A 21808-nucleotide genomic window follows, 5' to 3' on the forward strand; every position below is an offset into this window, starting at 1 on the left:
ATAGCCCTTTTTTTTTTTTTTTTTTTTTCCTAGGCCAGATGGCTTAAGAAGGACCTCCACACCTGAGTTTAATCTTGCAAAGTAAATGTACTATAGAACTCAAAAAAGATGCATCAAGGTAGAAAAATTAAAAACTTAGGGCCCGTTTGGTTTGTGGTTTTCAAACAACATTTTTTAGTTTTTAACAACATTTCACGCATTTCAATACATTTTTAGTTTTAATGTGGCTATAGGACATATTTTTAGCCGCGTTTCTATAGCCCTTTTTTTTTTTTTTTTTTTTCCTAGGCCAGATGGCTTAAGAAGGACCTCCACACCTGAGTTTAATCTTGCAAAGTAAATGTACTATAGAACTCAAAAAAGATGCATTCAAGGTAGAAAAATTAAAAACTTAGGGCCCGTTTGGTTTGTGTTTTCAAACAACATTTTTTAGTTTTTAAACAGCATTTCACGCATTTCAATACACTTTTTCACTCACACGTATTTCAAAAAACTACAAACAACAATTTTCAAACTACTCTACCAAACACTCCCTTAATCTTGTAGTCAAAATTGAAAACTAAGAAACAACTTGTAAAACAAATCCTAGCAGTACAAAACCCTTGTAATGACTTTCTAGCTGTACAAAACCCTTTATCATATTCATTCACATGTAAAACAAATCCTATATTTTATAACCGAGTTATTGTAATTAAATTGAACCATCCAACAGACATAACAAAATGGACAACCTTGTCAAGAAAATTTGACATTGTAAGAATCAATATGTAAGAATTTGACATTGTCTTCCACATCAGTTCAAAAGTTACCTCATTTAATATTTGAAAAATTTTCTTTGGAGTTGCAAGCACTTCCTCTCCCGCTACATCCCCATCCTGACCTTGTAATTGCCTTATCAACTACAAGCCACAAACAACTTTCTGAACAGTCTTTCAAAATTAAGGTTCATTTATAATAAACTATCAAATGTGAACTCCTACACATAAATTCAAGAGGTAATTACTCCACCAAAATTGAGTAAATCAAACTCAAAAGAGAAAAGATATGTATGCTGATTTTTTGAATATAAAGCATCCTAATAAAAACTACCAACTACAAATACTGTGCACTGGTCAGAAAGAATTGAGTTTTTCAAGTGCACTTCTTTATCATCAGCTCAAGTTCTTGCCAGCAAAATTACATTTCTTTCATATGTATTCTTTCACTTTACACAATCACACGTAGTAGAAAATAGTGATATTTCTGCACAATTTGGGCCTTCTAAGATTTTTGGTTCTTTTATTTTTCTTTCCACTCTTTTCCCCAAGGCAGATGAAGTTTTCACAGCAATGGTAGTTACAAAGATAGCATAAATAATGTCTTCTTGATACATGTAAACCTTACACGTAGGGATTCAACTCACCTTTGAACCAAGTCATTAGAGAATCTAATGACAAGATCCATGTCATAAACTAGAAATATAGATTTCCTTTATTCATAAAAAGAAGTTAGGAACTTCAAGTGCACTAAGGGTTGAGTATGTCCATTTTCCAGAACACTATGATTCATGTGTGCGAACTTTGATTGACAGTCCAAAGCCTAGGATTTTTGTACTCTCCATTGTACATAACAAGCTGACTTTAGATTCTTTATCTCTTTTATTTCTATCAGCTCATAGCATACCCATTTAATGACCACCAACAATAATATCTTTAAAAAAAAGAGCATCCAAGGTATTTTATAAGATGTTAATGGATTTAAGGAGATTCAAGTAACATTAGCATCAAAAGAAACAATGCTGATGCAAAAAACTTTCAAGACATCAATTACTTACCTTTAACAATTCCTCTGGGTCATCATTATAAAGCACGTGAATGAGCTGAGCAACAGAATTTTGTTCTTTGTTAAAATCCTCCTCATCAAGCTATTGGTAGGGTATAGCAGGAACAAACCGAGGAGAGAGACGTAAAGAAGAAAAATCATTATATGTTTCTAACAGTAAAATAAAGATTAAATATCCTAAATAAAGAAAGAAATAAAAAAATCATGTGGATCAAAAGGTGTTGAGAGCAGGCTACCAAGTGAATTTTAATATTCAAATCTCTATCCTATAAGATGAAATTCTGTTTGCAAAAAAACTTTTTATATGCACCTCATCTGCAGCAGTTCCATCCAAGTCCTTGATGAGCCCTTTAATTAATTCGAACAACACCTCAACCTACAAACAGCCTATTAAGTTCTAAACCACACTCCTCCAACAAGAAAAAGTTAAGATTGTAGAAAAAACAGAGAAGAAGCTCACCTGAATGACCATATACTACCATAAAACTGACATCTGCGGATATAAAACAAGGAGAAAAGGTAAAAGGATACGTACCTTGACATTATTAAGTACTATCAGCAACTTCCTTGGATCTGAACAGCCATCACGAAAGTACTCGGCATTGCAATATTATGAATAAACTATAGAAGAAAATATCCATAAGATTTGAAATCATAAATCCTACAGCTAAAAAACTTATCAACAATATATAAATAAATCCTACAGCTAAGAAAGATGTAAGCAATCCCATAATCCATGGAAGTCAAAATGTAGCATAATAATTGTTATGTCTGTGTCCACTAATATGACTACAAGTGTGATCCACGATTTGGCAGAAATGCTTACAAAAGATAATACTATTAAGAAATTTATAATACTATTAGGATAATACAATTTTTATTTGTCAATTTTATAAACTGATATGTCAACTTTTAAACAAAAAATAATTAAGAAATTTATTTATCTTGATATTGTCTTGTTGATGTAATACTATTATATAAATACATAATATGAAATTCTATTTTAATGGTTCTCTTTTATTTTGTCTCATAGGTATTAGAAGAGATTGACATAAAAGAGTTAATGAAGTTTTAAGGTAATTGGCATTTTTTAGTATTTTTGGAGTTCAAATTTTCCACCTCAACATAAAGAAACATTAAGATGCCACTCCTTAGTAATCATGACACCCTGTAAAGAAACATTAAGATGCCACTCCTTAGTAACTACTTTGACCGTTTAGATCTACAGGGTTATATCATCTCAATGAGAAACATATTTATTTGTGCATGACAACCTTAATTCATGTCCACATCCCTTGGAACTGTGCGATGGCTAATAGCATCTGCCACATGAGTGGAAAGGAGGTACATAAGATCATACAAAGTCAATTTTTTTGCAACATGGAAAAAATAAATTCAATAAGAAATTTTTCTCACAACTCTAAAGGATAAATCACAAATAAAATTTTTTTTTTCTCACTTTCAATGTTCAATTTTATGCTTCACTAAAAACAATGTCATTTCTTCGTTGATTTTTATTTTTATTATTTTTAAAAGAAAAAAAGACGTGTAATGAGCATATTATGATTGGTAGAATATAAAATATAATACTCAAAGTGAGATAAAATATTTTCATTCAATCAATCACCATGGATGGTCTTGAAAAAAATACACAAACTTCAATATGTCTATGTTTAATCATGATCTCCTCCATCCTAGATTAAGTATCCCTAGTTTCATTTATTTAATTAAAATATAATTAGTCTATGAATTATGCCATTAGATTTCAGTTTCATCCTTAGGCTCTATGCTAGTCTCCCAAAATCAATATTTAAATATTTCTATTTATCTCGTGGTTTTTTTATTTTAGCAGAATTTTGTGATTTAAGGACACATATATAGTAAATGTGTATCACATTAGCAATTACTGTTCTCATATAGGGCTAATAATTAATAAGGGTCCAAAATCATAGTTTTGACCTCAAATTAGCAATTGTCATTCAATTTTAAAATTTTAAAGACTAAATTAAAACAATTGATAACTTAGGAACAAAAATGCACTTTGATACATAGCTCACTGACCAGAATCATAGTTAATTTTCTTCTAAAAATAATCATAGTTAATTTAAAACTTTTATTTTGGCTCCATGACCAAAGTGGGAGGACAAGTTGATAGAAGCAGACATTGAAAGTGTGGTGTGGCTGTGGGCCTCCCCTTTATATGCCTAGAGTGATACAATACACCTGGGGGTTATGATTTTGCTTCAGGAATGAAGATAAGAACGAATTAATGTGGGTTGTTGATACCTAGCTCCAAGAATTAATAAATAGATAAAATAAAAAAAGAAGAAGCTAGGTAAGAATTAGTTTGCCATCTGGGAAGGTACTTTACATCCTTACCAAACAATTTACTTCCCATCCTTACCAAACAAAATAGTGAACTCTTTTCGCTTATGAGATTGTTGTTTTAATTAAATTACAATTTACTTAGTCTAAGACTCTAAGTTTAATTTATTTTCAATTCAATCATTTAAGTATCATTTTCTTCTTTCATTTCAGTTATTTAATTTTAATGTGTTTTCAATTTAATCTTTCCATTTAGTTTGTCCAATTATATCTTTAGTTTTAGCTTTAGTCTTGTATATATATATACATAAATATTTCCAAAAGGACATTGTGTTGGTGTAATAAACAGTACGAATTGGACAGAATGACTGCATTAGTCATCAATGGAAGTTAAAGGAATGGATTGAAAACGGGTACAATTAGATTTAAAGGGTGTAATTTTTAATTTAGCTTTTGATTTCATATAATTATCTTTTGAATTTAATTATTAATTTAAAAATGTGATTTAATGGAAATGAATTTTATAACAATTTTTGTACAAGTACAAGAGAGAAAAAAAAAAAAAAAAAAAAAAAAAAAAAGATTTGAATTCATGTCAACTCATAGCATTTGCTTCAGGATGACAAATGAATTTTTGTCAAACTTAAATATTGTAATTTGCATTTTTACCTAAGTTCTATCTAATAAAAAAAATTATTTTGTTTATAAAATTCAATGCTACCTATTGTTGACGTATAAATTACAGACCGCAGCAAAGTCCAACATATAAGGATTTGAGAAGGAAAGAGAAATGGGTGGGGGTATCAATTGCAATAGTGAACTATTAGGTTGCCATGATTCCAAGGTTTATTTTTCGGATAATGGACTCCAAGTTAAGTCCAACTGAAATAAGTGGGTTCTGTCCAGCCCAAATAAATTGGGAGTGGGCATTCTATTATTTAATCAAAGTGGTTCCTGTCTTCGATCTAGAATTAGAGCCCAGGAAGCAATATTGAGCCACATATCCAGCCCAATCAACCAACTTGCTTAATTGGGCTTTGACAAACTTTTTTTCTATATTCTGTGTATAATGTTCAATCACAAGTAATAATTCATCCTAGAAAAAGCATGTAACACTTGAGAAGAACATATTTTTGGAACACTATGGTTTCAGGTAGTTGAACATAAAAACAAGGTAGCTCATCTTCTGGTAAGGTGGGATTGGTCTGGTAATATTTTTGGTTCTTTTCATGGTTAGGCTTCCCCTTTGTTCTTAGTCACTCTTTGTGTTCCTGTTTTTCTTGTTAATTGTCTTTTCTTGTAGCCAAAAAATAAAAAATAAAAACCCTTACACTGAGACAATTTATTTAAAAATAAAATGTTAGCAATTATTGTGATGACATAAAATGTGGGGGTTGTGTTAGTTAATCCACTTTGATAGGAAGATAGAAAATTTTAAATATATTGTGAATCCACAGAGGTGGACCTCTCAGAATCTATTATATACTTTGCTAGGATCACAGAGGAAAAACAAAAAAATAAATTAATAGAGTCCAAGGTAAAAAAATAAAAAAAATAAAATATTCAAGAGATGATATGGATATGTGACAAGGCTGCATAAACCATGACCATTCTATCATTATATACAAATATCAAATGCTGAACCACATACTAACCTCGATCACTTTTTCAAGGGAGAGCCTTTGTACCAATGATGAGTGCATCTGCAAATTGTGATTAACATCCTATATAGACACCAAAAATATTCTCTTAGACCTTGAATAAAGCAAACTTACATAATAAAACACAACACTCTGTTATATAAAATCAGTGCCCCAATTGTTGCTGTAATGTTCTACAAGTGCTTGCATAATCTAACAAAATAAAACGAAAAAGAAAAAGAAATATCAGAATTTATGATTAACAATTTTTACTTAAAAAGTACTAGAAAAAATTGATAGAACCCATAAAGGAGAACCCACATTCAAATTCCCTTTATTTTATATATATATATATATATATAATTACAGCCAAAGAATAGTAAGGACAAATCTAATTCAGAATCACTTATAGTTTTTTGGTATTGAATTGGAAGTCATAATTAGCAATTGTATTGGAAGTCAATAGGCTGTAATAAGTTTCCCTTTTGTTAAGAAAAATAAATCATTGTTTTATGTAATTGGAGCAAAATTTGACTCAGTTTTTTAATCACAACCACCAACTCTTGGGACTCGTAAATTTACAGGTGAAGTTTAAGCTACTGTCAAAAAAATATCATACTTGACAAGACAAACAAAACTTAGGCCACTTGGGATTCTAGAGGATACAGGTCTCTTCTTTCTCTTGTGGATGCTATGACTTACCCAAAAAACAAAAAAACTGTTACAAGCCCTATGGTATATTTGTTTGATATATCAACAAATTTTTTTTTTTTTTTGGGTTAAAAGGATAGTTTCATAAATTAAGTAGCCAACGTGGGCTAAGAGTTGGCTACAAGCCTTAAAGAGTACATGCCAGCAGTATCTGCATCTAACAAAATACACAGTTCATTTGACAAGGGACTTTCAAGAACTACAAGCCTTAAAGAATACAAACAAACTTTTTCTGTTTGCTGACAATTACAAGCAAAAGAGAATTAAGTAACAATAGCTGGCAAAATGAGATCATTTCAAATTTCATAAGACTAATCAAAACTCATTGACATAGTGACTAAAAATAAGTTTAGAATGAATTTCGGGAGGGAGAGAACAATTTGGAAAATTTTATCAACAGGTGAATAAACTATTATTAATTTGCTGATATACCAAGGTTACATAGATCTAGGAAGCAGCCCTGTCCAATTTTGAACCACAAATTTTGGGAATTTTATGTAGTTGATATACAGATCACCAAACTTTACTCTCTCTTTTTTTAAAAAAAAGATACTAAACTTTATTAATTTTATTCCTCTATATCTCTTAGAAATAGTTTTTTATTTTTAAGAGATACAATAAGATTTGAAACCTTCCCTTAAAAAAAAATAAAAAACTGAATTACTTGGAAGTCTAGAACTCAATCTACCCAAACAGTTAAGACTTTCAATTGATACATGTTTGTCTTTCTTCTTCTTTTTTTTGTTCCTCTTTGCCTTTGTTTCATTTTTGGCAACATGGTTGAAGTATAATTCCTCCTCCCAGTGCTAGGCCCAAAGATACGCAATATTCACATTGGATTCAATCCTTGGGGTGGCATGATCGCCTGTTCTCATGACCCAAGCACAAACATTTCTTTGCTTATATTTCCTCTTCCAAGGACAAAGCCAAACACACACTGGTCTTTTACTTTTACACTGTTACTCTTACTGAAATCAGACCACCCAACTAAGATTTGGCCATCATTCCTGAAACCAACTAAGATTTTCCGGAAGGGGCTATAAAGGGCTTGTTCTCATTTTCTTTTATAGGTAATAAGTATATTATTAAACAAACTTTAAGGCTCCGCTTGGAAGGAATGAATGGAATGGAATGGAAATGAATAAAAAGAATAATTTTAGAATATTCTTCCTTTCTCTTGTTTGGGAGTTTTAATGGAGGGAATGGAAAGTCCATTCCCTTGTTTGGGAGTTTAAGTGGGAGGGAATGGAATGGGTAAGAGGAAACACTCATTCATCTCTATTCCCTTAAAACCTCAAATTTTCATTCCCCCTGAAATTGAGAAGAATGGGAGGGAATGAAATTATATTTAATGATTTTTTTACTAAAAATCCCAAAATACCCCTATATATTAAACCCTTTATTTTAAAATAGGGGTCTAATAGTAATATTGCCATAAAATGATTCCATTCCATTCCCTCCATGTTGCTCCCAAACAGGATTACTTACATTCCATTCATTTTCATTCCTTTCCATTCCTTTATTTTAAAACATCCAATCAAGATTACTTAATTCCATTCCATTCCATTCTTTTCCATTCCTTTCCGTTACTTAAATAAATTCCATTCCATTCCATTCCTTTCCATTCCCTTATGATCATCTCATTCCATTCCATTCCCTTATGAACTCCCAAGCGGAGCCTAACACTAACGAAAGCAAATACAAGGTGTTCATGATGGTGAACACAAGGAAAAGCAACAAACAAACAAAACATCATCAAACAACAAGAAAAACTTAAAGTGAAGAACTAAGAGATTCTCATTTTATGTTTTAAGTTCTTTTTCTATATGGTTTAGAAAAAGAAGGACTAGGGCTCCTAAATAACTTTTTTCCTAGAAAGACTAGGAGTCTTAGACTACTAATAATAAAGAAAAAGGACTTAAGAATTTCTAAACCATCTTTTTCTATATGGTTTAGAAATTCTTAAGTCCTTTTTCTTTATTATTAGTAGTCTAAGACTCCTAGTCTTTCTAGGAAAAAAGTTATTTAGGAGCCCTAGTCCTTCTTGGAAAGGATTTGGCAATAGTCTATATATAAAGTTCTTTATTATAAATATGTTTAAAAGCTTTCTCTAGGTCTAGCTTACACAGAACTCCAGGAATGCAATCACTTTGTACATTGCTAAATCCTATATATACATATATAGTAAATCCAATCCACTGTTTCTACTAAGAGTTGGAGAAATTAATTTAGACATTTAAGGCGGGCAAAATTTCCAGACAGAAATTACTACACAAAAACCATGAATCTAACAGCATCTAAAATGATGCTTAGCATTTAGAACTTAAATTTGACATCAAAATCCAATCTGGGAAAGAAGTGGATTCAATATAACAGATGGAAAAGCTATCAGGTCATCAAAACACAACAGAAACCATATAACATTTGATCATTCACCTGGGGAAAAGGAATGCACTTGCTGCCAAGTACATGACCAATAAAAGGGTGCCTCGGATTATGTAGCCAGTGTACGTAGTCAAAGGGAAAAAATGACCTTAAGGCACATCCTTGTGAGTTGACAAAAAAGTGCTCACCTGTGTGAACACCTAACTCTAAATATAATTATTATAAATTGTATGTATCTAACGCTTGTTAGGCATAGTTTGAATTTTTCAAACTTTACAGTAATCTCATATATACAATTTCAAAAACAAAAAAGGAGAGAACCAACTATTAAAGCTAAAAGATTATGATTGAAATCTAAAAAATATATATTTCTAATCCACAATTAATAATAGTTTAGTAACTTACAGCATACTTCATGTCATCATAGTGTGCATAATCCACAATTCCTGTCATGCCTGCAAAGAGAAGAAAAAATAATTGAAAATGAGAACTTTTCCAATGCAATGGAAGAACTCTATATCCAAATGAAAACATATGATGAGATGAAGGCAATAAAATCTCTTTTTTCATCAATATGCCACACTACTTGGCCACTAACACTACAGATTCAGCCCATTAAGGACACTGCTATATCTGATAGACATCCTAAAGTCTAAAATAAAAAGGGACTTCTGATTTTAATTAAAAAATTATGTTTTAATAGTAGTCATTCAGAGGAGAACATTTAGCAAGGACTATAAAGCAATGAATACTGAAGCTACCCAATTTGCCAGATAATTTCCAATTTCCAAGTTAGTGCTGTGCTCACGTCTAATCACCCATTATGTATTAATCAGAATGATCATGCTCCAGATGGAATATCAGATATCTTTATTCAGCTATGTCAATGTGACTTCCATACCACCGCATCTTAATGCAACCAACTGGATCGTATTTACAAACATGCACCCACAACCAATACATATTATGCATTAACACTAAGAATATCCTCAAAATAACTCATTGACTAAGACAAATTCCTCAAAATTTAGTCTGCTTTTCTTTATATTCTTAACGAGAAAAGAAAAGTTTATCTTTCTTCTACTTAATTAAACGAACAGGGTAAACAGAATTTCAAACTTTCACCAATGACAGTCTAATCTATCAAAACGAAAACCTTATTCAAGTCCTACCAAGCACCAAAAATTGTGGCTAGACACAAAAACAAACTAATGCAATAAACTGAGTCAATCTACAAAGGTACACACCCAATTATATTTCAAATTTGGCGTAGCAATTCTTTAACTACACCAAATTCCACAGAAAATGGTTTCTTTTTTACTTTTCTATTTAACAAATTTTACCCACAGAAAAAAAAAAAATCAATTTTTACTAAACACAAGGAACACACCTGGAACTCGGCAATAGGGTCAACAATCAGTGTTGGAAGCTGAGCAAGGCAATAGGAAGGATGTGATTGCAGATCCGTGAAGCCTTTAACCTCCACAACACCGATGCATGTTCCACACGCCGTTTGGGGCTCTCCTAGGTAGTAGATCAAGAAGTTGAGTTCTAGGTTTTAGAGAGAGAGACAGATCAGATAAATATGAAGTGTTTGGCTCGGGTTTAGAGAGAGAAAGGATGAGAGGTTGGGAACCACCACCGAGGTGGCGGCGGCTGGGCTTCACGACGGAGCTAGGAGGCTGTGCCTTCTTTAGATCGAAGAGAGGGTGAGGGGTGGGAGAGAGTGAGAAAGAAGGTGAGAGACCGGGTTAGAGAGAGAGAAATCTGAGGGGAAAATAGTAAACTAATTTTTTTTTTCTAACTATTTAGTTAGTTGGCCCGGTTGGGAAACTATATAACATAGTAGCATCTCGAGTCTTAGAGACTCGATTTTGGCACTCTAAATCGAGTCTTTCAGACTCGGTTTTTATGATATGAGTTGGCAACATTTCCAGGTGGAGTGCACGTGGAATTCGAGTCTTTAAAACTCGAGTTCCACGTGAACTCGAGCCTAAGAGACTCGGTTTGCTAAAAGTAAAACCGAGTCTCAAAAACTCGATTTTTGACTGACTACCAACGGTCATTTCTAGTCATGTGCTTATCTTAGTATGTATGATCCCCAGAGCTCATCAATAGGAGCAGTGTGCTTTTGTCGCAATCTTCCCACAATTTCTGATGCAACAAAATTAGAATCCATCATTTTACCGTCTCTTCGCCGGCCAAAGGGTAGACAACTATGTGGACCCACATAAGACGTGACCATCCACAGACCATTAAGTTTATCCTTCTTGAATGCCCCAACGTACCACTTACAGTTAGTGTCAATGCATGCGGCGCACAATTTAGTTGTGGTCGACCTCCGGATAATAAAATTTCTATTATCACTTGCTGCGTATATTATCAATGCACGCTTCACCGCCTCTTTATTTGCAAAAGTCAACCCTTTACTAAAATGCATCCCATCTACCCAAGTAGAAACAAATGGTATCTGAAGAGCTGAAGGATCAACCATATTTTCCCAAGTATTTGCGTAAAAGGACTCGCTAGGAGGTGCGTAGGCTGTGGTCGTATTTGTATCATGCTGGACGCCAATATCATCGTCTGCATCACGTTCATCATGGTTCTCCATATTTTCCTCTTCAAAAATGGGAACAACTTCATGGTCATCCACATCGTACTCAAAGTCGCCTCGGTCAATCCTCTCTTCGTACTCGTCCACATCATCAACATTTTCACCATCATTCGTAGCATGATCTTCGTCTTCGTCTTCCTCCTCTAAATGTGTCTCTTGAGGATGGAGGGTTTCACCAGTATTAGCAACATGATCTTGAGTTGGTTGCGTATAACCTCCATTGTATACTCTTCCATTGTATACCCTCCCATTGTAGTGCATCCATCATCTAGGGCTGTAAATTGTAAAGACGTAGTTGTTTCTTGCACCGTCTCAGTAGGAAGTTCTGCAAGCGCCTCCAAATGTACATACAACTCAGCAGCATTTACTTGGGGCATTTTCTGGATCCTATTAAACATCATCTTCACATGTTTGTCTTCTTTGATTGCCATATACCTGTAATTTATCCGTTCATGAAGGACTTCTTGTGGGTACCGATAAGTAATCTTTATGTCATACCTAGTACGGTTCAAATTCAATTCGTTCATTATTTTCCTCTTCAAATCATCCAACGTCTTCAACTTACGACGTATCATCATGTAGTAGCATTCGATACCCTCCCCTCTAAATGGGAATCCGTCAATCCCTTCAGGATTGTCAACAGGTCCACCGAAATATACATTTAACTCAATATACTTCAGAGACTGTGAACCTATTAGAGAGTCAAGTATAATATGTTAGTGACATATTTTTATCTCTTTCATTTAACATCAATTACAAAACTTTTTCTATCTATATATTTATAAAATATACGACTTCTAGTTGTCATATACTTTACTAGTCATATACTCACCCCACATCACATACACGCACACAATCATTATCATTTCATACTAACACAAAAAAAAATCTAAAGACAAAAGTCACCCCATTGCAAAATTTCAAATCAGCTCTAACAAAAATATAAATAAAAAAATCAAACCAAACAACAATACAATCATTAAAAACCTAACAATACAAATATTCCAAGAATACATCTTAAATATATATCAATCATTCTTTCATACTCAAGCAAAAAACTGAATTCAGAGTTTAGAGAATAATATTTACTCTAATTGATGGGATAATGATAGGTTTTATCACATTACACATTTATGTTAAATGACAATTTTATTTTAATTTTGTTTTCTTATGATTTATATTAACTTGGACCGAATTGGACTGGATGGACCGAATGGACCGAAGTGGACTGGATGTACCAAGGTGGACCTAATAGACCAAAATGGACCGAATGGACTAAAGTGTACCTATGGGACCGAAATGGACCAAAAATAGTGAATGACCAAAGTGGACTGAATGGACCGAATGGACTGAAGTGGACTTAAGAGACCGAAGTGGACCGAAAGGACTGAAGTGGACTTAAGAGACCGAAGTGGACTGAAAGGACTGAAGTGGACTTAAGAGACCGAAGTGGACCGAAAGGACTGAAGTGGACTTAAGAGACCGAAGTGGACCGAAAGGACTGAACTGGACTTAAGAGACCGAAGTGGACCGAAAGGACTGACGTGGACTTAAGAGACCGAAGTGGACTGAAAGGACTGAAGTGGACTTAAGAGACCGAAGTGGACCGAAAGGACTGAAGTGGAACTTAAGAGACCGAAGTGGACCGAAATGGTCTGCCTGTGCAATTTTGAGGTACATAAAATCAGCATTCTTGTTTCACTGCCAAAGTTGTCTCCCTTAGTAGATGATAATTGATGAGTGTAAATTTGTAACAATTATTTTTTAGAACTCAACGTTTAAGTACTTATTTACTACTTTTTTGCAAGGGGGCAGCTCTTATTTTTTGGAGCAACATTTCATATTTTTAGTACATGGCAAAACCAAAATGAAGCAATTACATCACCAAATCAATGTTTATAATTTTATACTCAAGCAAAAAATAAAAATTAAAGACAAAATATCAAAACCAAACAACAAACAACTAAGTGAGAGACCCTTACCTGACATGAGGATGTGCTGGGATTGTATGAGACTGAGAGGGAGAGTGAGAGAGGGAAGACAGCTGCTGTGAAAGTGAAAGTGAACACAATGCAAACTAAAATCTCACTAGCTGATGGATCAATAGTGAAGGTGCCAGTGAGACATGACCCAATGTTACAAAACGTGAAAATAGTGTCAGTGTGCCCAGTGGTGAGACATGACTAATAGTGAAGACGTCAGTGTGCCCAGTGGTGAGACNAGTGAACATGTAAGAGAAAAATGCAGTGAACATATGAGACAAATGAAGTGAACTGAACAAGGACTAATGAAGTGAACTGAAGGACTGAGAGACAGTACTGAGAGACAGAGCTGAAGTGAACTCCTTCACGTGAAATTGTTGCTCTTTAGGAACACATGTAAGAGAAAAATATGAGACAAATAAAGTGAACTGAACAAAGGACTAATGAAGTGACCTGAAGGACTGAGAGACAGACCACGTGTCAGCTGCTGATCACTGTTAGAAAATCGAGTTTCTAAGACTCGGTTTCACTTTCAGCAAACCGACTTTCTAAACCTCGAGATCTATGTGTCGTAAACGTGGCATATCAAGCTACTAAAATCGAGCTTTTAAGGCTCTATATAAAAACCGAGTTTATAAGACTCGATTTCCAGGTAGGATACTTTCCACGTCAAAACATAGAAACCGATTTTTAAAAGATCGATTTATGACCGAAAATCGACCCTTTTAGGCTCGAGATGCTAATATCTTATATACTTCCGGAACCGGGCCAACTAACTATAAAGTTTGATTTTGGAGTTTAGTTACCCAGATTCCCCTAGTTTTTCCTATTTTTCACTATGTGGATCCTTCTGATGTACGGAAGCAATTGGGACTTTTTAAGGAGGCCTTTGTTAAACATGAAGAACGTTTTGAGAAGAAGAAGGTAGAGACATGGAGAGATGCTTTGAGTCATGTGGGCAATCTCGCCGGATGTCATTTAAAGAATATTAGGTAATTTAATTTGACGTATTTCTCTCTTTCTAATATTCACATGATCCACTTTGTATGTACAACTCCATTTTGAACCTTAAGCAGATCTACATAAATGTTTTGTACTTCTTTCAAATTTTTTTTCTCGCGATCCAATCAATTTTCATATATTTCGCATCTCCTATTTATTGGTGGTTCAAACTTCAAACTCAACATATTGTTTTTCGTTCATTGCAGTCCTGAGACCCAAGAAATACGAAGCATTGTGAGACATATATCGCGTACAGTTAGATATAAATTCTCTGAACTTAATCAGGGCCTAGTAGGAATATACCCTCAGGCCATGGAATTGGAGTCTCTTTTAGCTTTAGATCAAGTTGATGATGTTCGGTTTATAGGGGTTTGGGCAATGGGGGGAATGGGTAAAACAACTCTTGCTGGATTTGTCTATGATAAGGTTTTGGAAGAATTTGATGATTCTTGTTTTCTTTCTGATGTTAGGGAAGTTTGTGAAAGACATCATTTACCCGCAGTTCAAAAAACACTTATTCTTAAACTTTTGAAGGAAAACCATTTGGATTATGATGATGATCATGATCTATCTAACAAAATCAAGACTAGGTTACGTCACAAAAAAATTCTTCTTGTTCTTGATGATGTAAATCAATTAAAACAGTTACGAGGGTTGGCTGGAGAGCGCAATTGGTTTGGTTTGGGCAGTAGAATTATCATAACAACAAGATATAAAGATTTGTTGCAGACACATTCACTAACTAAATCCGAAATATATGAAGTTAAACCATTGGAATATGAAGATCCACAGCATCTTTTTTATTTGAAAGCTTTTAAAAAGGAGCACATTCCAGATGAATTTTTAGAACTATCTAACAAGTTTTTAAACTATGTTGATGGTCTTCCTTTAGCTCTTGAGGTTTTGGGTTCCTTTTTGTTCGGAAAAAGTATTGTTGAATGGAAGAGTGCTTTAGAGAGGCTCAAAGAAGGTCCTAGGAGAATTGTTATCCAAGTACTTGAAATAAGTTTTGATGGACTCGATGACTTACTCAAGGAAATATTTTTACATATTGCATGCCTCTTTAATCACGAGCAGAAAGATTATGTAGTAGAAATACTTCGTAGTCTTGACCTCTACCTAGAAATTGGATTGAGGGAACTCATTGACAAATCTCTCTTGAAAATTTTGGATTATAATAAATTGTGGATGCACAATTTACTAGGAGAAATGGGTAGGAATAAAGTTTGTCAATACTCTCGTGATGAGCCTGGGAAGCGTAGGATACTGTGGCTTTATAAGGACATTGATTATGTGTTGAAAAACAATACGGTAAGAGGTTATTTACTTGAGCTCATTCAATTTCTTCATATTCAGTAAAGTTTAAATATGCATAGTTATGCTAATAATATATTTTTCAATTCATGAATTCATTTTTTATTATTAGGGAACAGAAGCAGTTCAAGCCATAGATATCAGGGGAGCCAAGGATACAAGTATTTATCATGAAGAAAAAGAGGAATGTTGGAGGCAAGGGTCAGTTCTATTGGTTAATCTTCAGGGGCAGGTTCTAAGCTCTCTATATTCGCGAGGGTTAGCTTTGTTGGTTACTCTACATGGATGGGTCCAAAAGACCCTATCTTGGCGAGGCTTTACATCATCAAAAAACCAGATTGGGCCACTTTGGAACCCTAACGCTTTTTTGAAAATGCCCAATCTTAAATTTCTGAGAATTCGTAATATTAATCTTTTGCATGTCCCCACACATCTCCCTAATAATTTTAGATTTATTGAATGGAATGATTATCCTTCAAAATCATTGCCTTATTTCCAGCTAGATGAGCTTGTTCAACTTCGTTTGCAACAAAGCAAAATTGTAAGACTTTGGGAAGGAATGAAGGTAGGAGCATTAATAAGCATCCTCATACAAATTTGCAGTTTTAAAGTATTATAATTTTTTAAATAGACGCTAGGAAGTTAATTATTCTAAACTTTTTCTTTTCTTCTCATAGAATTTTAACAAGCTAAAGTTCATTGATTTGGCTGGTTCGTCAGCCCTAATTATAAGCCCCGACTTCACTGGAGTCCCAAATCTTGAAAAATTAGTTCTTGCATGGTGTTCAAATTTATGTCAGCTGCATCCGTCCATCGGGAATCTAAAAAAGCATAGTCTTCTTGATTTAGAACAATGCAAAGAACTAAGTTGTCTTCCAAACAAGTTTGAAACGGAGTCTCTTGAAATTCTTAATCTTACTCATTGCTCGAAAGTCAAGAAAATTCCGGAATTTGTGGAAAACATGAAGCGCTTACAGAAACTTCTTTTGGGATGCACTGCTATTATGGAATTACCTTCATCTATAGAATGTTTGACTGGCCTAAATATTTTGATCTTGTCGGGTTGCAAAAATCTAGTGTGTCTTCCTAATACCATTTGTAGTTTGACATTGCTTAACAATCTTGATCTTTTTGGATGCTCAAAATTTGACAAATTGCCAGAGGACTTGGGGAATATGGTAAGTTTGAAGGAGCTTACTTTGTGTGGAACAGCTATAAAGGAATTGCCTTCATCAGTTGAATTTCTGCTTAGCCTTTGGTCATTAAATCTAACAGATTGCAAAAATTTTGTGTTTCTTCCAAGCACCATTTGTAGTTTGAAGTCACTATCTGCAATTTATCGTAGTGGATGCTCAAAATTTGTCAACTTGCCAGAGAACCTAGGGAATCTTGAAGCTCTGCATACGTTTACTTTAGAAGGAACAGCAATAGAAGTGTTGCCATCTTCCATTGGACATTTGATTGCCCTTCGGTATTTGAGTCTAAAAGATTGCAAAAATCTTGTGTGTCTTCCTAGCACTATTTGTAATTTGATGGAAGTAAGCTTTCTTGATCTTTCTGGATGCTCAAAAATTGTCAACTTGCCAGAGAACTTGGGGAATATGGAAAGTTTGTTGAATCTTCATTTGCATGGTACAGCTATAAAAGAGTTGCCTTCCTCCACCGTTCGCCTTCAAAATGTCATGGGAGTGTGTTTTAGTGAACGTCAATGGCCATCATCTCCATTTGATTCTTTGCCAACTAGTCTAGATCCCGTGGGTGTGTTATTGCGTCTCTTATCAAGTATGCCTATAAGAGATTTGGATCTTAGGGACTGCCATCTTTTAGCAATTCCCAATGATATTGGCTGCCTATCCCTTTTAAATGCGTTACGTCTAAGTGGAAATGATTTCATTTCCCTTCCTGAAAGCATCTCTCAACTCTTTAGACTAAGATTGCTTGACTTGGATGGTTGCAAGAGGCTTCGGTCATTACCAAATCTTCCGACAAAAGTTGAGTGTATAAGTGTGAACAATTGTACCTCACTAAAGAGATTGCCAGAATCACAAAATGATTCCTTCTGGCCGTGTCATTTTCAATTATGTTTCAAATGTATCAACTGCTTCAAATTGGCTGACAATATTCAAAGCGGTAGTAACTTGTTTAAGGTATTTCTCTCTGTTTTCTAAATATCTTTGTCTCTGTCCGTGTGTTGGTTTTTATTTTATTTTATTTATTTTAACTCAACATCATGTGTTGTATATTTCAGGGACAAAGTGGTAAAATACTAGGGGGGAGACTACCTTCTATTATTCCTGGAAGTGAAATTCCGACATGGTCTAAAGAAGGGAACATATGCGAAGACCCTTATAGCTCATTTGTTACTTCTTGCATTTTCCTAAGATATCATTATCTACGTCGCTTCCCAAATTTGAATCAAATTTTCAAAATAAAAAAAGTGAACATACAGGTGCCTTTTAATGAGTGTGATGTGTGGAGGGGAATTGTTTTGTGCTTTGTTTTTGTACCCAGCAAGCGTCATCAACACCCATCTCTAATTAATTTTCAATCGATTAAAGTCGATGGATTTCAAAAGAATTGTTGTCCATTTGACTTTGATATAGGGGAAAAATATGGGAAACTTGTATCGCATCACCTTGGGCTGCTCTATTTATCTAATCTCCACGATTGGGAAACCCCTTGCGTTTCTATTGATGCGAAGGAATTCCATCAAGTTGAGATTAAAATAGCTATCACGGGCTTTGAGCTGGAGAAAATCGGGGTCCGTTTGGTATACAAGGATCCCAATCAAACTATTGCACATGACAGCAGCAACCTCCGTGGAGGAAGATTACCTATTTTTGACCGTGGATATTACGCTTTTAGTTGATTATGAAATCTAGGATCTAGATTTTAGCATCTCAAACAGAATGTTGCTCTCTTCTTTTACCTGTAAGTTATCATCCTTCTTCTGCTACCATTATAAATATAATTGTTTTCTTTCTTTCCCTTTTTGTGTTCCTGGACATACTTCTTTTTCTGCTTTCTTCTTAGCGTTACCTTTTTTTCAATAATTAAAATCATACTGTATCACTTTCTTTTTTAGCTTTTTAATCAGGTTGGAATGATACAAAGTTTTTCATTGTTCTCTTGTTGGTGCAAACGACCAAACGACCCACCTGGGCTCTCACTATATTGGTCATGATCTCAACTCTCAAGGGCTCAAAATGGTAAATCATTTAAATTAACTGTCAAATTGCTCTCATTGTTGATTAAATAACTTTTCTTTTTTGTGTGCTGACATGTAATACTCTTTTTGATTTTATTTATTTGGCTAAGCGTATGAAATGCTCTGTTAAACTTCTATTAATATACAAATGCATATGAAATTGCTGTTTTTATCTTTTCCTTGCCTGCATTTGGGTCTTTGATTCGTATTGAAGAAATTTCCAAAATACACCTATATGAAATTGAAGCTAGTAAAAGAAAAGTAATGAAAAAGTGAATTCAAGTTTGCCAAACCTTTTTCTATTTGGTAATCAAAGAATGAGAAGTGAATAAATGGATAACTATTCAATATTTCATGACAAGTCTTAATAAAGTTTATAGTAGAATACACTATTCACATGAGAGGAGGTAAAACTATCCCAAAATGCTACCTTATAATTTGTCCAAGCAACAAACCTTATAATATGCAACTGAAAAAGAAGGCATGAAGCAAAGCAATATGGAAACGAAGAAAGAAGAACAGCACAGATGCAGTGATGATCAAAACGACAGAGTTTATAAGCTAAAGAAGAAAGAAAAGTTGAAGGCAAACGACAGCGTTTCACTTAAGTGATTGGCACGTGAGAGAGTAGGCACGTGAGAATGATTAGTGTTGTACAGCTGTAATAGCAGAATTGGTTAGTTTGTTAAAAGTTAGTTAGATTAGTTTGATTCCCTCTTTGCTCTGTGAACGTGTATATATAACAGAGCCTTAGTGTAAATTAATTCAATTAATTCATTCCAATCAATCAAAGAATAGCTTTTTCTCTCAAAGCAGTTTCTGGAACTTTTCTTAATAATAACAATTTATTCCAGAAAGGTTCATGAGTACTGAAGTTTTGGATTTTTGAGGAACAAATTTCACTTTTATTCCATTTGGATCTGGGCAGTGGATTTGCCCAGATTTAGCTCTTACTGTAAGAATCCTAAACTTGTTGCTAGCTTCTCTCATTTACCAATTTCATCGGAAACTCCCGGATTGAATGACACCCGAAGATATCTACACAAAAGACAAATTCGGACTGACGTTGCAGAAGGCTATTCCATTTGTTGCCATTCCTGTGGTTGTTGCTAAAGTGGAGTAGTTTAAGGACCTTTTCCTATGTTATACTAATGTTGTTACTCGTTAGTAATGCTGCAAGTTGTTATTTGATAATGTGCTATTGCTGAATTGAGTGTAAATTTTTGGATAGATTTAATGTGACCTTGTGCTCTTCATTTCCAATTTTAAACATGCACACCTTGTGTTTGCTAAAATGTGCCGCCCATTATTTTCTTCAGGTATACTCCAATTTTCAAGCATTGCACCTTAAAGTTTGGGTTGTCAATGGTCTTCTCTAGTGTTTTATGTGCATCAAGACATGAGTCTTCATGCCATGCCACACTACTCAAAACAACGTAGTTTTGAATATAAAAATTTCGTTGTTTTGAGTTTTAGATGGCACTTAGTGGACACTTCATCAACAGAAATAAAAGTAAGTGTTAAAATCCAAACGTGATGTAACATTACAAGTGTGAGTCCAAATTTTGATACTTTAGAGACTAAAATCAAAATTACCATGAACTTTAAGGGTATAAATAAATTGTAATTTAGTCTTCTTCCTAAAATTAAAGTCCACACATTTATTTTACTTTTCTTTATGCTTGACCTACCATGAGTCTACATGCCATAGTTTGTAAAATAGTCTTAAGCAAGTGGCCATCCTTTGGAGTGTGCCTCATTGATACATTCGTGTTTCGGCTTCTTAGAGAAAGTCTCCCTTTGCAGTTCATGACAAAAAAAGGGGGAGGTTTTAGGGGATTAGAATTAGCTAGAGAACTCTCATTTAGATAATGCAGGATATGTATATGACCTTGGATATATATTGTGCTTCATTGTTATATTTATGCTTTTGCTTATGGGGAAGATATGTCCGCCTTTATTTGTGAAATTACCAGTTACTGACTTTTAGTATGGTTTAAAGTTAAGATCATTGTCTGATGTTGATTATTTTGTGACTATGAGTTGTTGCTTATGCCTGTTTTTTGTTTTTTTTCCTTGCCTTTAATGTGTTGCTCATGGTTCAGGAAAAGACAGGTTGCTGTTTTTTGTGATAGTCTCTAGTAACAGCTGGTAAGTCTTAGTTTGTTTTGTGGTTTCTCAGGATTAGCTGTATTACTTGAGTTTATAATGGGATTTTAAAAGAAAGAGAAAAAAAGATTATAATGGGGATTTAGTCAAAGAATTGCCAACGGAAGAGACTATTAGGATTTTGATTGGCAAATCTCTTGTGATCCCCAAGAGAGTGTTTGAGAGATTGAAACCACAGAGTTCTTTTTCCAGCGGGGTTCATTGTTGCAAATATTCAAGGAGGTTCCTTGGAGTGTCAAAGGTTCTGGTTTAAGCAGACGAGAAGTTAATGGAGAAAATTATTGTGGAAAGATTTAGAGGGTCTAGGCTACAAAGATTTTGTGAGTTCTGACTAATTGTAATTGTTCCTTGATAGTAGATTTTCTGAGTTATTGTTTGTTTCCCTGGACTGGTTTTTTCATTGAAGAGGTTATTTGTTGATTTTCCACTTCCTTACCAAATCTGTGTTAGATTATTTATTGATCTGTGTTGGATTATATATATATATATATATGGGAGGATTGTTTTACAACTGGTGTGATAGAACAGCGAGAAGAAGGGTTTGCATCGGTCCGCAGACCTGGATATAAATCGGTTTAAAGCAGCCGTCATTCCTGTTAGTTTTTGGACCTCCTTCGGATTCCGAGGAGGCTGTAGA

The 21808-nt window shown here is 34.2% G+C and overlaps 2 protein-coding genes and 1 long non-coding RNA gene across 5 annotated transcripts; 2 read left to right on the plus strand and 1 right to left on the minus strand.

Moving 5' to 3' along the window:
- Positions 1–552: 552 nt before the first annotated feature.
- LOC112018496 (uncharacterized) lies at positions 553–10670 on the minus strand. 2 transcript variants are annotated; one of them, XR_010623829.1, is made up of 8 exons: positions 10273–10670; positions 9288–9337; positions 5802–5870; positions 3096–3143; positions 2357–2442; positions 2132–2197; positions 1814–1903; positions 553–899 (listed from the first exon to the last, which is right to left on the minus strand). It is a non-coding gene; the product is annotated as an uncharacterized LOC112018496 (long non-coding RNA). The 2 variants fall into 2 exon arrangements; XR_002883610.2 differs by lacking the exon at positions 3096–3143 and having other exon boundaries at positions 10273–10667.
- A 3631-nt stretch (positions 10671–14301) lies between these two features.
- On the plus strand, positions 14302–16588 carry LOC112037494 (TMV resistance protein N-like). Its single transcript, XM_065760507.1, has 3 exons — positions 14302–14470; positions 14687–15791; positions 15907–16588. The coding sequence occupies exons 2-3, from the start codon at positions 14793–14795 to the stop codon at positions 16411–16413; spliced, it is 1506 nt and encodes a 501-aa protein (XP_065616579.1). The 5' UTR covers positions 14302–14470; positions 14687–14792; the 3' UTR covers positions 16414–16588.
- Positions 16589–16702: 114 nt separating this feature from the next.
- Positions 16703–19201, plus strand: LOC112037499 (disease resistance protein RUN1). 2 transcript variants are annotated; one of them, XM_065760512.1, is made up of 3 exons: positions 16703–17941; positions 18043–18725; positions 18880–19201. In XM_065760512.1, the coding sequence occupies exons 1-2, from the start codon at positions 16757–16759 to the stop codon at positions 18661–18663; spliced, it is 1806 nt and encodes a 601-aa protein (XP_065616584.1). In that variant the 5' UTR covers positions 16703–16756; the 3' UTR covers positions 18664–18725; positions 18880–19201. The 2 variants fall into 2 exon arrangements, with proteins under 2 accessions (XP_065616584.1, XP_065616585.1); XM_065760513.1 differs by having other exon boundaries at positions 18892–19201.
- The last annotated feature ends 2607 nt before the right edge of the window (positions 19202–21808 follow it).

The sequence above is a fragment of the Quercus suber genome, unplaced genomic scaffold (genome assembly GCF_002906115.3).
Source record: "Quercus suber isolate HL8 unplaced genomic scaffold, Cork oak 2.0 scaffold_370, whole genome shotgun sequence".
In the NCBI taxonomy this organism is placed as follows: domain Eukaryota; kingdom Viridiplantae; phylum Streptophyta; class Magnoliopsida; order Fagales; family Fagaceae; genus Quercus; species Quercus suber.

Excerpts from the sequence above, each read along its gene's own strand:
- LOC112037499 (XM_065760512.1), top strand. The coding sequence starts at position 16,757 with ATGAAGCGCTTACAGAAACTTCTTTTGGGATGCACTGCTATTATGGAA. Across the intron at positions 17,942-18,042 it reads GCGGTAGTAACTTGTTTAAG|GGACAAAGTGGTAAAATACT; the intron begins GTATTTCTCTCT and ends TGTATATTTCAG.
- LOC112037494 (XM_065760507.1), top strand. The coding sequence starts at position 14,793 with ATGGAATTGGAGTCTCTTTTAGCTTTAGATCAAGTTGATGATGTTCGG. Across the intron at positions 15,792-15,906 it reads ATGTGTTGAAAAACAATACG|GGAACAGAAGCAGTTCAAGC; the intron begins GTAAGAGGTTAT and ends TTTTATTATTAG.